At 46.7% G+C, this 16,067-nt stretch overlaps 3 protein-coding genes across 3 annotated transcripts; 1 reads left to right on the forward strand and 2 right to left on the reverse strand.

The window, feature by feature from the left end:
* Positions 1-7,066: 7,066 nt before the first annotated feature.
* On the reverse strand, positions 7,067-8,074 carry LOC117836384 (uncharacterized). Its single transcript, XM_034715793.2, has one exon. The coding sequence runs from the start codon at positions 7,869-7,871 to the stop codon at positions 7,221-7,223; it is 651 nt and encodes a 216-aa protein (XP_034571684.1). The 5' UTR covers positions 7,872-8,074; the 3' UTR covers positions 7,067-7,220.
* Positions 8,075-9,820: 1,746 nt separating this feature from the next.
* On the forward strand, positions 9,821-12,316 carry LOC117838158 (glycine-rich RNA-binding protein RZ1A). Its single transcript, XM_034718073.2, has 4 exons — positions 9,821-9,990; positions 10,707-10,817; positions 11,534-12,076; positions 12,230-12,316. The coding sequence occupies exons 2-3, from the start codon at positions 10,707-10,709 to the stop codon at positions 12,041-12,043; spliced, it is 621 nt and encodes a 206-aa protein (XP_034573964.1). The 5' UTR covers positions 9,821-9,990; the 3' UTR covers positions 12,044-12,076; positions 12,230-12,316.
* A 1,529-nt stretch (positions 12,317-13,845) lies between these two features.
* On the reverse strand, positions 13,846-15,800 carry LOC117838159 (abscisic acid 8'-hydroxylase 3). The gene is made up of 7 exons (XM_072290639.1): positions 15,590-15,800; positions 15,186-15,504; positions 14,930-15,082; positions 14,579-14,830; positions 14,318-14,483; positions 14,135-14,245; positions 13,846-14,051 (listed from the first exon to the last, which is right to left on the reverse strand). The coding sequence occupies exons 1-7, from the start codon at positions 15,793-15,795 to the stop codon at positions 13,846-13,848; spliced, it is 1,413 nt and encodes a 470-aa protein (XP_072146740.1). The 5' UTR covers positions 15,796-15,800.
* Positions 15,801-16,067: the final 267 nt, after the last annotated feature.

Consider the following 16,067-nt stretch of genomic DNA (forward strand, 5'->3'; position numbering starts at 1 on the left):
GCTAGCGCGTAGACACCACCTAAGCCTAAGAGCTAACTAACCGGCAGCCTATAGCCAACCTATAGCCACCTTATAGGTACCAGGGTGCAATGTCAGCACGTGAGGCCCACTCACCCGTGGACCCGTTGACTTTGACCCATTGACCGAGTCAACACTGACGTCATCCGAACCCACTAGTGACGTCAGTCAGATGTGTGGCGCGCTATGGTGCTGCCACGTGTCACGCCTGTGATTTTTCCTTATTTTCGCGAATTATATAAAAATCTAGAAATTACTTTCTACTTGAAAATTTCATAACAAATTTATCTTAACTCCAAAAATTATGAAACGCATTTCATAATTTTTCTAAAATCATGAAGAACACAATAGACTAGTCCTCATTCTTTTTTGGGTCTTCTATGGATCTCTTTTGATTTTTCTTTGCAAATAGACCCCCAGTAATTATGATAATTGCGTAATTAGGAGTTGCCGAAGACCCGGAGCTGAACCCGAATCCAGAGCCATTCGAGGACCACTACGAGGAGGAAGACTACTCAGGTTCACGCCCATTCGATTTGAATACCCATTAGACATTGCTAATTAGTATGCTAGCGCTTTATATCTTCGCATGATGATGATGAACCTTTCATAGCCTACTTTATGCCCTGAATCCTTGTTCAACCTACTACCATACTACTTTTATATACTATGTGTGATGTTTGCATGTGTATGGGATATTGTGCTTAGGATTCTTGGTGTGTGTGGGATTAAAACCGGTTGGAGAAGGTGTTTTTGGGATACTCGACAGGGGTGAGCTTTACACAACCCAATCTTCGGATTGGAGGCTTGGGGTCTATTCTCGGACGTTTCTTGTTTTGTACTTGTTGCGAGTACACAGTTGAGGAGCATAGGATTTGGTGGTGATACCTATTATGGGTACCGTTGCGGACCACGTTGTGGAGACATTTTTGGGAGTTAGGAGCTCGTCACGGTCTGAAACCGAATGGGTCGCCATACTTCACGGGAATATGTTAAACGTGCATGCCACTCGCTGAATTATGAGTCTAGGCCTGGGTCGAGACTGGCAAGTGTGGTACCATACCTGTCGTGTAGAAAATTAGTATATGAGGGAGTGATATTGACCTTTTGCCCCCTGATTTGCTTTTGCCTCCGATTGGCCCTGGTGGGAATGCTTCACAGTTCCGGGGTGGTCCACTGCGGAGGATCGCATCCAAGCCCGAATGCAGGATAGTATCATAACACCCAGGTTCTTTGCTCGGTAGGGTGACGTTCTTTCGGTCGATGGACTGTTTGAGCTCACTCCGAGATGGATCCAGGTGTACACACTCTGCAGAGTTAAAACTATACGTATAGTGGCATCCTCGGTCATGGACAACCCTATGTCATGACGACTCTCCATTGTTTTTGGATATTTCTACCTTCTTCTTATAGCTACTTGTGTGTGGTGAGCCGTGAGCCACAACTGCAGTCGGGAAGAGGGAAAATTGCTCCCTTTCCCTTTAGCATCCGGCTGTAGTTGTTGAGAGGCGAAAAGAGAGAGAGAGAGAGAGTCTTCACCTCGTCCCTAGTATGGAGATAGGATGTTGGTGATAGAGATAGGATGTTGGTGGTAAGGACCCTGTCGAGGTACGTGTACCCGATGTGTTAAGAGATTGGGATGATGGATATGGAGTTTATATTTATACTTGCTGCTGCATAGGAAACCTGAGCCTATTCCTTGACTATATTTTTTACCACTAGCATTAGGCTACTTAAAGCTTGCATACGGATGGTGACGTGAACCTGTCCCAATCCTTGGGGACAGCTCATGAGTTTGCAGGTTATGAGTCCGACTTCAACAACAACTATGACGGTTGGTACGACTAAGGATTGAGTGCTACGCTCAAGAATGCCTGTGGAGATGATTGTGAAGATGGGGTCATTTCCAAAAGCTAGCTACCGTTGCGTTGGTTTTATTCGTGTCGTTTAGTCCAAGGGGCATGTACCAAATCGTACTCTCATATTCTGGGACATAATAAATAAATTGTATTGTTATCGTTTTATTGATGTGATATTGTGCTGAAATGAGTTATGTCGGATTCTCCTCACGGAAATCCGGTTCGTTTCAGATACCCCGACAGGTCAGGCATGAGTTACTGACTAGCCTACCAGCTCGCAATAAGGTACATGGGTTTACCGGTTTGACTACCTCCTACTCCTAGTGGTTTGACTACCTCCTACTCCCACAGAATATGAGTTACTGACTAGGAGAGACGGTATCAAGCTCAACCTACCAGCGCGCAATAACGGTTTGACTACCTCCTACTCCTAGTGGTTTGACTACCTCCTACTCCCAGAATATGAGTTACTGACTAGGAGAGACGGTATCAAGCTCAACCTACCAGCGGTACATAGGTTTACCGGTTTGACTACTCCCAGCGGTTTGACTACCTCCTACTCCGAGGATATGATTACTTTTCAGACTTGATCAACTCCCATGATATGATTAGTACTGTTCAAACTTGATCAATAGGACCAACAACAAATGGGCCTTAATCAACACAAGCAAAGCTACGCAATTAACATCATAATAATCAATCTCATCTTCGAATAATCAATCTCATCTCCGCCCGGTCTCCAAATTTATCATGTGAACCATTAATTTTAGAATTAACCACAAGTATATAAAGTGATCCTAATCCTATTGCGAGTGATAGGCAATCACTCGACTTCTACCAAACATAATTAAGCAAGCATTTCTATCGACCAACACATACTAATATTAAACCAACCAAGGATTTCTAGGAAGCATGCAACAATGGTTATGGTTTCATTCAACTCCTGAAAACTTAATACATACTAGTATTGAACCAAGGATTCTAGGGAGCCTGCAACAATGGTTTCATTCAACACCTGAAAACCTGAAAACTTCATGCACATATAATTAATTAAGAACATTGCATAATTTAAAATTAGGGGTTACGCTCTGGGGATTGCCTTCTTCCTGCTCCTTAGCACTTCTTCCTGCTCCTCAGCACTAGGCTCTTCCGGACGTCTTCTTGCTGCTGCACTTGTGGCTCTTGCTGCCTTTGAGGCTCGGCGACCAACTCGTATGCTGCACTTGTGGCTTTTGCTGCCCTTGAGGCTCGACGACCAACTCATACACGACGTTCTCAGCTGCGGGCTCTACATGGATGCCATATGCAATGCATGATTAAAATGATACATATTTTCTCATATAAAGTTGGGCGGTCATTTATTGAGTAAAAAACATATAGCAAACTACACAAAGAAACATGGTGAAACTAACATGGTGATGTTCAGATTTAATAATTTCTTTGGTTTGAAGTTACTTCCTTAAACAAGTTAATTAATCTAGCACAAAAGCATAGCAACATTTGCATAAAGGCAGAAAATGGCTAGCTAGTGAATTATTATGTTTTAAACATAAGATAACTAGAGATGATCAATTTTATCAATTCTCATAGCCTAAACTGAGTATGAACAATTTTATCAATTCTCAGAGCCTAAACTGAGTATGAACATTAGCAAGTTATCAGGTCAATCTTCCCAGAAATTAAAATCATAGAATTCACATTTAACCAATTTTATTTATACTAAGGCAAATGTCGCTAGGAATAAGAAAATTCACTAAACTAACTTATAAACACATTCTGGTGATGAACAACATATTTAATGGTAAGGTTACTGACAAAGTATTTACACGAATTTACCAAGATTTTATATAAATATAAGATACTTATAAAAGTAAGAACATGCCAACATGGTGATGAATTTATTTAAGTACCAACATATAGTTTATGGACCTTAAAATTTTACAGAAACTCAGAAACTAATATTCTACCATAGTACTCTACTGTGAAGTTTTCATATTTTTTGGATTAACATAAATATGTATACACATAAAACTCTATTATGCATACACGGATTTATACCAGGGGCAAATGAGTCATTTCACAGATATATCATTTTTCGCATATAGTATACGTCACAAAAGATTCAGTATACGTCACAAAAGATTCGACAAATTGGTTTCACATTTTTATCATTTTAATATGATTTTCTATGCATTTTACAATTTTTCAGCCAAGATTTACATTAATCAAATTCGTAGTTAATAAAAATTCCCAGGGAATACGTCAGCTACCCGGATCCTGTCTACCTCCCAGCGAAACAACCACTGACAGACTGGGCCTGCAGTCAACATGACCCAGCCAGCCAGGTCATGGCCGGACAAGGCCAATGGCCACGCCGTGAACCGGCAATACCTCGCCGGCGGTGAGGTTTCCGGCGAGGGGGCCATGACCACTACAACTATCATGAGCTCCCGCACGTGAAACCCTCTCGATGTGGCCGGACGCCGGCCGGAGCTTGCCGGCGACGAGCGGAGGCGCTACAGAACCGGGGCGGCGGTTTCCGGCCAAAATCCGGCGGCTACGGTGACGGAGGAGATGGGGAAACGGGGTCTGCAGCATATATGTCTCACTGTGGTTCCGTTTTGTCAGTCGGTTGGGGGAAGAGGTGGCCGGCACGGGGGAGTTCACCGGCGGCGCCCGAGCTCGGGGCCGGCGGCAATGGCGGGCGGGGATTCTTCAATCCCCGGCCGGAGGAGCCATGGACGGCGATGAGAGGAGGTGGCGAGGGTATAGGAGAGTGGGGGCAAGGTTCTTCCGGCGGTTATTTGGTAACGGTAGCCGGAGTTGGGAGGAATCGGCCGGCGGGTGAACTGCTCGCCGGCACGGTTCTTTCGTTTCTTGGTCTGCCAGAGGAAGAAGAAAGAGAAAGAAAGGAAAATGCCGGCCGGTTTGAGGAGAAAGGAGAGGGTGAGAGGAGTGCGTGGTGGAGGAAGGGGCGCGTGGACGTCACCGTGTCCTTGCCACGGCGCGCCGGCAGAACATCGACGCCGCGTGTCGATGTTGTCGCCTGACGGTCGGCCATGAACAATGAACCAAGCCAATGAACTGAGTGATTCAGTTAAGTGTTCGTGTATGTTTGAACTGACCATTTTCGACTGACGAATTCTCCCAAAATTTGTGCATAACCTATACTTATAATGTATACCAAAGTTATAGATCGAACATCCACCTACAACTTTCAGTAAAGGTTATTGGCCTAAAAATCTACGTATTTGAAGTTACAGGGGGTCAAAGTTTGGGAAAAACATGATTTAACTGAATTTCCTGGGAGCTTTAAAAGTGAGTTTTCAGCAAGTATAAGGAGTACAAGGTTCAAACTAGCTGTGCATGTCACTTTGGCGCATAGAGCTACAAGTTCAAGAAAGCATTTTGAAGACATTCATATATAAAATGTGGAGAAAAACTAGTGTCTTTTAGGTGTGTTTCAGCTGTTTTGGAGACGACCAAATCTGAGTGAAGACTGAATTCGTGGATTTGAACAGAGTTTGACTACGTTTTTGAATGAGTAAAATTATTTTCACACAACCACAACACACCTAGATGAAACTAACCACATTATACAGCAAGTTTCATGTTGGTCAAAGGTGAAGTGTTTAGGGGATTTACTTATAAGAGTATGTCAAACAAGACTAAATAGAATTGCTCCACACTTTCCAAGCTACCAAGGTTTAAATGTGAGTTTCGAATTTATTTCAACATTCAGACATGTTCATGACTCAAGTTTGATTCATCTAACATTCCCAACTGTATTTGAGTATAATTTTCATACTTTCCATGTTTATACTTTTTATTATTATTTAAATGCAAAAATTGCATATACTTAAAGGTGAAGTTCAAAATGATTAGTGAAGAAATGATCAGACGAAGATGCTAATGCTCATGTGATGCTGATGATTACTTAATGATATGCTTAAACACCCGAGGTGTTACAAGGAAAAAGAGAATGTTGGAATACAAAAAATGTACTTAAAAAAGAAATTGTTTCACAAGGAAGAAGAAAAAATATGTTTGAATCTTATCATGAATGTACCATAAAGATGATTTCCAGTCGCATGTATGACATGTAGGATTTTCCCTGTAGCGAGTAATTTGGACATTGAGTCCGTAACGTCCTTCACCGCCAACAGCTCAAGTTGCGGAGTAGTTACTTATGTAATATAGCCTAGTTTTCCTCTACTCCTTTCACTCTGCACTCTCAAATCATGTATGCACAACCTCGCATATCAATAGAAATGTTCTAAGTCGGCTTAACCTGCTGTGCTCCCCTAAAAAAAAAAGTAATCTGGATATCTGGTGATGTAGCTGAGAACCTGAGACACACTGCAATCAGTAAAACGGTATAGTTTGCCAGCGATGCGTGACTTGATATTTGATACAGCGTTAGATTCCTTAATCATGTGCTCCCAACTAATAGCCTAACAGTTGGTGCCAACTTTTGGTAGTACCACCACGTTCGCCCTCCTCTTTTGAGTTGCCTGTCGTGTGGCCCTGTCCTTTCCAAAAATTTCTTACTTTCACGATACCCTCGATTCTTCTTCTTCTTCACCGGTAAACAATTCGCCGGCCTCCTCGTCTGCTGGCTCTTCTGCTTGTTCAAGAACTGGCGTCTGGCAATGGTTTCGAGCTCTGCAACTGCACCTGCAAGCGCTTGGATGTGGGTCGGCTGACCTGAGCTGCGGCCAGGCCAGCAGCTGGGTTCTCGGTTCAGAACTCCAGAATCTTGGGATCCGGCAGTGTGCGCCGCCATCTTTTCGACAACGAACAAACGGCCAAACGTGTCAAAACTGATACTCCTGTTCAAGTGTTCATCCTCCAGGCTGACGGTGTGTCAGCAGCAGTCAGAGACACACAAAGCCTAGGCCATCTCGGACAGAGGCAGCCAACCCCCTGTTCTCGAACGCCCAATGCAAGCGCACAGCAGCAACAGCGGGTGAGGACCACGGTGGTCAGAGTCGGAGCTCCATTCACCGTTCGCCGCCGATGTCTGTGTCCTGGCTTCTTCGCCTTTCCCCGGGATATCCGATCATCAAGGGCCTATGGGAGATAGCGTTCAGTTGACTGCACCTCATTCTGAGTCAACCCCAGTTTCCTAAGGTCCCAACACGCAGCTGGAGCTCAATAATTCTTGTCAAAATCACAACAAGGCAACGTAAATCCTTGGAAATCATCCAGATTTATACACATCAAATCGAATTCCGCACCGCTACGAACAAATAGTCTTCCAATTAAGCACACACAGCAACAATCTCAGGGGGAAAAGAAAGAATTCTCGAAGAATTACACAGGAAGGCAGAAGAAATCGAGCTAGCATCCGGACTTCTTGGCCCTGAGGATGGTGCACTTGGTCCTCTGAAACGCGGTGGCTGCGACGTCCGGGTCGACGAGCTGCAGCTGGAGCGGGCAGACGACGACGAGCGGGCACTTGGCGCTGCGCCCCTTGTACTGCAGCGTGGTGTCCAGCCGCATCTCCACGCCGAACTTGCCCGTGTCGTTGTCGCTGCGGAACTCCTTCACGCCGTCCGCGGTGAGCTTGACGGGCTTGTCGACGCCGCCGACGGTGACGCGGACCGTGGCCGTCTTGCGCGGCTTGTGGTCGAAGGCCGGGACGGTGCCGGACTCGTCGAAGCGGGAGCCGTTGAAGGAGAAGGACACGGCGAGGGGCCCGTAGGCGATGGCCCGGTGAATGTTGGGGTTCCGCAGCGACACCGTGGCCGTGATGTTGTAGGAGATGGTGGAGTTGGCCGCGGGGCTCCCCGGCGCCAGCGCGAACCGCGAGAGCACGGCGTCGTCGGCCGTGGCCTTGGGCGGGAACATGACGGCGAAGGCGAAGACGAGGACGATGATGACGGCGCAAAAGACGAGGATGATGCCGGCCCAGATGGCGAATTTCTTCCAGCCGCAGTCGCAGTTGCTGCACTCGTTGTCCTTGCCGAAGCAGGGCTCCCAGAACGCCATGGTGGCCGGGTGGGCGCGAATCTGAGCCTCTGACGACGACGACTCTGAGTTGGGGGAGGCTAGCTGCCAGCTGACAGTGTTCAGTATTCCGCCTTGGGCGTCGCGGATTGCTGCTGTTAAAGGGTGGGGACGGCGAAGACTTGGGAGGGCGAGGTCATCGCGCGGCTGGAGCCCCGGCAACCAATGGGCATAGAGAAATGAAGCTGGAAGGTGACCGTTGGGAACGCTGTTCCACCGGACGCCGGTTGGTGGTGCAGTTACTTCCTCCGACGCCGGGTCATCCGAGGACCGAGGGCTGTAGGCATCACCAGGGGAGCATCTTGATTAGGTTATTACCATCAAGTTTGCAATAAATTCCAAACTGATGGGGCTAATACACTTCTGTCTTTGGGACTTTGGGCACGATGACAGACAGGGAGGTGCAGAGCTGGACCTGAACGCACCGGGTCTCTTTTCTATTGGCAGGTTGTTCAAGTTCAAGCTGTCGCCTCTACTTTTTCTTTCCCCGCTTGCATTTCCTATAATCTCAAAGTCTCTAGTCTTGCAATATGTTTTCTGAACAATTTGACATTAGACTATAAACTCACTGTTCTGCAACAGCAAAGCAGGAGAACGAATCATTTTTTTACAAGGATGATGAGTAAAATTCGCTCGCATTTTTTAAATAAATAATAGGGCTAGACAAAATGCTCGTAGCCTAATAGCTCGCTCATCTTAACGTTGGCTCGGCTCGACTCGGCGAGGCAAACTGAGCTAGCTTGAGCTTTTACTGAGCCGAGCCGAACTCAATTTTTACCTCATTACATTAACAAGCCGAGCCATGGACTGCAGGATCCAGCCCTATGTAGGCTTTGTGACCAAGAGCTGGAATCGGTGGACCACCTATTCGTGCATTGCTCTTACACGAGGCAAGCATGGTACGCCATCCTGACATTGATTGGGCTCTCCTATTAGACACCATCAGGAGAGGCATCCTTGTTGGATTGGTAGTTGTCATTCAGAGCAGGCCACAACTCACCGAAACTCGATCTTCGTGCTCGTTGCATGGAGCATGTGGAAGGAAAGAAACAACCGAACCTTTAACAATTACCCGGGTCAAGCTGCAGGACGGATGGTGGAGGCTGTCAAGTGTTAAGAACAACTTTATATTCAAGGGGGAGCTAAATACGTGGCAGCGGCCGGATGGCGGCAATAGTTGGTCCACAGGGAGATCAAGCAAGCGGTTCCTAGTTAGCTAGCTCGCTAGTCAACCCAGCCTCTCGGTTAAATGTTGTGCCGTATAGTCCTATAGCAATGTAATATGTGTGCGTGCGGCAACCGCAAAGGATCGTTTTGTAACAATTCCCTCCTTATCAATACAAAGATACACAGCTCTTCCACCAACAAGTTGAGCCGAGCTAGAGCCGACTCGAGGCGAGCCGAGCCGGTCGGTTATCCAACTCTAAAAAGTTATGGGGATGTTTGTTTCTTTAGCACCTCCTAAAATTCCTGTCACATCGAATGTTTAGATACTAATTAGGAGTATTAAATATAGACTAACTACAAAACTAATTGCACAGATGGAGACTAATTTGCGAGACGAATATATTAAGTCTAATTAGTCCATGATTTGACAATGTGATGCTACAGTAAACATATGCTAATGATGGATTAATTAGGCTTAATAGATTCATCTCGTGAATTAGCCTCCATCTGTATAATTAGTTTTATAATTAGTTTATATTTAGACCTCCTAATTAGTCTCCGAATATTCGATGTGATATAAATTTTAGTCAGGAAAAGATCCAAACGCCCCGCTGCCCTCCAGCCCCGTGTCCGTGTGTGCTCGACGGCAACGGCCAATGGCATATGCCGCGCGTGTTCCGGTTCCGGACCCCTTCTGCCACGCCCATATCGCGGGGCCCACCTGTCGTTCCAACCAGGGAAATATCTCCCCGCCGCCGCTGGGATTTAGGGTTCTAGCAGCCCCCGCTGGGGTGATTATTCACATCTCCCTATAAAGCGCCGACGCCCCGGCCTTGCTTACCAGTCGCCTTTCCTCGATCCAGACCCTTTTGCTAAAAATAACAAGGCAGGGGCACCTCCGATTCGACGTGGGCTTCCTCTTCCTTGCTCGCAGGTACCTATCGCTGTCCTGGGCGCTCTGAATTTCTCCTGTAGGCTTGATAGATCTCTCTTGCTGGATCTGGTGGTCCGACGCGTGCTGCAAATCTTGCTGGATTTTTGATCCGTCCGGTTGATGCTTAGTTTGGTGTCTTCTCTCTGCAAGAATCGCATCTGTTCAGATATCAGATATGGTCGTGTTGACATGTCTAGTCGTAGGCTCACATGGATTTAGAGTTGCTGCGCTGTTCTTGCGATGCGAGCGTAGTTAGATTTCTTTATTTTTTTTCTTCTCGTGGGAAAAAATCGTCGCGTGCAAATTTGCGTCATGCTGGCTTCGTGAACTTACCATTGTTTCTGCAAATTAGTAAAGGGGGCAACTGATTAATTCAATTTTCGTGAGCCTATGCTTGTCTTCAACTGTCTCTTGTGTTTTTATCCGAATTTTCTTATATAAACTGTCATCAAACTTTGAAAAAAATTATCCTATGCATGGAAAATTTCTGAAAAGAAAATCATGGTGAACCTTTTTATTGGTTGATCTGTACTCTATTCTGCCGTTGTAATTAGTAAGGATGCCTTATTAGAAAGTTTACTGTCCACGACTACTAGTAATCACCACATAAGGATGTCTTAGAAAGTTTACTGACCCTTGCAATCACCACATAGGCTGCACTATTCACTCTTGAATCTGATATGTATGGTATATGTCTTTCTTTATCTGCTCAACAGATGGCTGATGTTGAGGAGTACCGTTGCTTCATTGGGAACCTGTCCTGGTCCACAACTGATGATAGCCTCAAGGATGCATTCGGCAAATTTGGCAACCTCACTGAGGCAAAGGTGACACGAAGAATCTTTCATCTTTAGTTTTGCAGGGAGTTTAGCATGATGTTGGAGGTTGTGTTGATAACTGTTGCTTAGGAAGGCTATGTGCATGAACTGATGCATTTGCAATTATTTCAACCATTTTTTTCAAGTCAACACTGCCCAAGCCTAAGCAATTTTATTTTATACTCCCTCTGTCCCAAATTATTAGTCGTTTTGGCTTTTCTGGATTCATAGATTTTGCTACACACCTAGTTATATACTATGTCTACATGCATAGTAAAAGGTATGAACCTAAAAAAGCCAAAACAACTAATGATTTGGGACGGAGGCAGTACTACAGAGAATGTGCTATGTGCCAGAATTGTGTTAGTTTGTCCCCAGAGAATCTTAAATCTAACTAAGTTGGTCTAACGCAACCTTTTCTTTTTGTTCTGTCTTGTATTTTTTTTGCCATGGTTTAATAATATTCAAAGGTTTCTAACAAAGAAGTGTAGATATAAGATACTAATACAGTACTATCTGATCTTGTATGTTGTTTTTTTCCATCTTCCTGAACACCTTGGGCAATGTTTTTTCCCTCCACTTAAGTCACCGGATGATCCAGTAACATACATCTCTTAACATATACACATTGTTTGTTTCTACAATTTTGCTTTGTATTTTTTTTGTTATCTAACATGGTCTCATAATTATTGTTAATTTAAGTTTGTTTTGTGGTTAACATGCAGGTGGTTCATGACAAATTTTCTGGCCGATCTCGCGGTTTCGGCTTTGTAACTTTTGATGAGAAGAAAGCTATGGAGGATGCTATTGAAGGGATGAATGGACTTGACTTGGATGGGAGGAACATCACTGTTGATAAAGCTCAGCCACAAGGTCCTGGTAGAGACCGTAATGGTGACCGTGATTATGATCGTGAGCGTGGGTCTCGTTATGACCGCGGCCGTGACTACGGTGGTGGTGGAGGTGGACGTGCACCGCGTGGTGGCGGCGGTGGCGGCGGCGGCGGTGGGGACTGCTTCAAGTGTGGAAAACCTGGCCATTTTGCTAGGGAGTGCCCATCTGGGGATGGCGGGAGAGGGGACAGATATGGTGGCAGAGATGACAAGTATGGTGGTGGCAGCGGCGGCAGCCGTTATGGATCTGACCGTGGTGGTGACCGATACTCTAGCCGTAGCCGAGATGGTGGCAGCTATGGGGGCGACCGCTACAACCGTGACCGATCTGGTCCCTACTGATGGCCTAGATCTTGAGCAGTATGTGCCATCCAGGTATGAAAGTCTATCTGCTATTATAAGGTTTGTTATCGTGTGTCTGGAACTATGTGATCCTGTAGTTGGAGAATTATAATGTACGGTGAGAAATCAGTTGCTTTGTTATGGACCATGTTACTGACCGGTTTATTACCATTTCCTGCTTGCCAGGCATATGACTTGGTCATAGTGCTTGGCGCTTGGATCCTGCATGTTTGCTTGATATGCTATTTGGCTGGAATCTAGCTTGTTAAGAGATGGATTTTGTCACTGTGTTGATGATCTTGATCCTAGTTATGCTTATGGGGATTAACATAAATGCCTGGGATATGGGGGACTGGATGGCAAGTTAGACGCGTCTGTGTTCTTTTTGGGGAATCAAGGGATCGACTATATTCTGCTTGAACAAACCTACAGGAAAAACCACCACCTATGAAAGCAAGCGATGAATTATCCGTAAGGGAAAAATTAACTGGTAAATCATTTCAATCATTTATCTTCAATATTGTGTTACAACGTCATTCTCAAATGACTCTTGTTTTGGCAGGCATCTTTTTGGTTATTTGTTCTCTTGTTCTGGATTGGTTGCTACCGTCGTTCTGGACGGTTACTAGTGTCCTAAGATCATTTCAGTTGTCCCATTTAGTCTGGCAAGTGGCTCCATGAATGCAAAGAGTTCTTTGGTTCCATTGTATTTGACATTAGCATTGGAGGACCAATGCAAGCAAAGAGACTGCTCTTTGGTTAGCACTGGAGGACCACTGCAGCGTAGCTTCCTGTTTCTGCCTCTCCCTCTTCGGTTGGCTTACCTGGTTATGGTTCCTTGGACGTGCCTGGGGTCCTCTTCGGTGGTTATGGTCCTTTGACGTGCTGGGGTGGCTGCCTATGGGTGCTCCATTAGCTGTTCCGTTCCCTGTGACTTGTGAGATCAGAGATCATGATCGTTCCCTCTGACTTGTGAGATCAGAGACCGTGCTCTCTTTTGACTCTGCACAGCTGGTCTATAGCTGCTTCTGCCCTGTTATGAACAACCACTGCCCTTGAGAGGACTTCCGATTTTCTGCTTCATCCACAAAATTATAATTGCTGGATAGTCAACTCATGGGATACATCAGCCTTGATTTGCCCCTTTTGAGAGGAGTTTTGCTTATTATGTTATCAGCAGCGTTTCAATTATTGCATCGTCGCATGGGATACATTTGCCTTGAGTAAGCTTAGTATTTTTTTAGATTCCCTATCGGAATGCTCGTCTTGCTGTTGGTTATTAGCCAATTGAGTTTCTGTAAGTCTAGTACGTACAATAGCTGCAGCATTTCACCCATTTTGAGCATATCGGGTTGATTTGTACTATGTATACGTTGTGTATGCAGCAGATCCAGCTTGTTTTTTTTCTTCTCCGTGCTGTCTGCTGTATGTTTTCGAAGCGTAGTTATTTGAGTCATTTCCTTTGAACTCGTGTTGGAGCCTGATGCGGCAAAACATCCAGAAATTCATCTTTTGGTTGCACAATACAGCAGAATGATCCTGTAACCTTGCCACTACTGCGCCTGTTCGGCTGGACTTATAAGTCGACTGAAAAGCTAAAACGGCTGACTGAAAAGCTAAAACGGCTGATTTGTTGTGAGAAAAAAATACCACTCGGTGGCTGATAAGCTGAAGCGAACATGCTGAGTCCTACTCTGGTTGCAATAAATGTGGAAATGTGTGGCACAGCACAAGGATCCTACTTTGGTTGCAATAAATGTGGAAATGAAGTTGGAACTGATGGGTTTGTTCTTGGGCATCTTTTATAGCGCGGTTGCGATGATTGGATACTTGTTCTTGGGCATCCGCACCAGCGTCGGCTGCACCGCGTCGTCGTCCGCCAGCGGCTTCCACCTGTACCGGCACACGAGGTGGTGGACGAAGACGCAGATCTCGAGGCGCGCCAGGTTCATCCCGGGGCACATCCGCGGCCCGCTCCCGAACCCAAGGAAGCTGTAGGGCTTCACCGCTTGCTGCATAATTGCATAGGAGTATACGTTGAATGGAAATGAAATCACAAGCACAGGTAGGTCATCAGCCATGGCCGGAAACTCACATCGAATCTGTCGGGGTGGAAGCGCTCCGGGTCGGCGAAGACGGCGGGGTCGTGGTGGATGGACACCACGTCCAGGTTCACCGACGTCCCCTTCTTGATGTCGTACCCTGCGCCCATTCTCGTGCCATCAGCAGCGCAGCTATACTAGAATCAAACTGATGGATGGAGGTGGTACCGACCGTCGATGCTGAAGTCCTGCGCGGCTTTCCTTGAGAACCATGGCAGGATGGTTGCTCTCCTCAGGGTCTCGTTCATCACTTTGTTGGTGTAAGGCATGTTGCTCACGTCCGACCACCTGAGATGCGACGTGCCGTTCAACCTCTCCCTGATCTCCAGATGCTCTTCCTGCAGCCAACGGAGGATACCAACCATGCCGCTCAATCCAGCTACGTCACAAAAGCCTAAACGCTTGGAATTAGTAATGGAGGTTTCAGGCTCACCCGCAGCTTCTCCAGGACCTCAGGGTTCTCCCCCAGGAACTTGACGAGCCACGTCAGGCCCGCCGTCGTCGTGTCGTGGCCGGCCACCAGCAGCGTCAGGATGTTGTCCTTGAGCTGCGAGTCCGTCAGTTTGTCGGCGTCGTCGCCGGCGTGCTTCCGCAGCAGCGTCTGCAGGAAGTCGCTCCGGACCTCGCCGCCCTCCCTCCGACGAGAGATCACCGAGTCCAGCATCGCGTACATCCGGTTCCTCGCCTGCCCAACAATCGACCAAAAAAAAGCTCCACATTTTGAATTTTGATCGTGCAAACGTTTCAAATCTGTAGCGTCTGTCTGATCTGAACTCTGAATAACCTTGAGGCCGCGGTGGAAGGCTGTGCCTGGGGCCTTCAGAGGCAGGGACGCGAAGGAAGATGAGATGACCTTGAAGTTTGCCCGGAACTTCTCCTGCTCCTCCCCCTCCGGCTCCAGGCTCACCAGCATGTTGGCGATCACCTTCAGCGTGAACTGACACGAGCCAAGAAACCAAGATGTCATCAGTCACAATCTGAAGAAAATCATGTGCAAGATTTCATGCAAGAACTTGAGTCTGCGCGCGCTTAGTGCTTACAGAGGAGGCCTCCTCCAGCACGAGGACCCTCCTGCCGAGCCACGTGTCCAGCGTCTGCACGGCGAGCTCGTTGATGAAGTCGAAGTGCTTCTTGAGCGCGTCGATGGAGAGCGGCTCGCCGATGAGCCGCCGCAGCTTCTTGTGCTCCTCGCCGTTGGTGGTCAGCAGGCTCGTCGGCCCCAGCACCTGCTTCCCCGTGTAGAACAGGTTCAGGCTCACCACGCCGTCTTTCCCGGACAGCAGGATCTTGGCCGCCTCGCGACCCGTCATGAACACTGTGATCCTCCCCAGCACATACGTCTTGAACACCTTGCCAAACCTGACGAACATCGAGCAAAGCCACAGTTCAGATCAGTCTCCCATTTTGATGCATGGCATTTTCTCTTGGCGATGAAAATCAGTACCTTTTCTGCCTGTCACGCATGAAGCTCAGGATGCCGGCAGGGCTCGAGAAGTCGGAGATGAAGGAGACGGTCTCGCCGATGACAGGCCAGCCCATGGTGCCGGGGATGTCCCTCATCTCCTTCGAGGAGCTCCGCGATCTCAACCAGAGGAAGCCTGCACACGCCACTGCGAAGGCTATAAGCGCCGGAGCTCCAAAGATAGCCATGGCGGAAACTGAAGGAGCTCCGTCTTCAGATATCTTCAGAACACATCGTCCCTGTCAGGAGCTTATTTATATGTGAACCACAAGATTTGTGTCCAAATCTGTTATTCCTCGGGAGCATCACTATTATTTTTGTTCTCTTTTTTGTCATCGTTACGTGCGAGGGAACCATTTGGAGTTTCTTTGGTATCTCTTGCTATATCTTGTTTTGTCATACTTAACATTGCTGGAGCTTCTTTCAATCTGTTTCCTTTGTTTTCTTTATCTTCCTGTCG

This window comes from Setaria viridis, chromosome 9 (genome assembly GCF_005286985.2).
Source record: "Setaria viridis chromosome 9, Setaria_viridis_v4.0, whole genome shotgun sequence".
In the NCBI taxonomy this organism is placed as follows: Eukaryota; Viridiplantae; Streptophyta; class Magnoliopsida; order Poales; family Poaceae; genus Setaria; species Setaria viridis.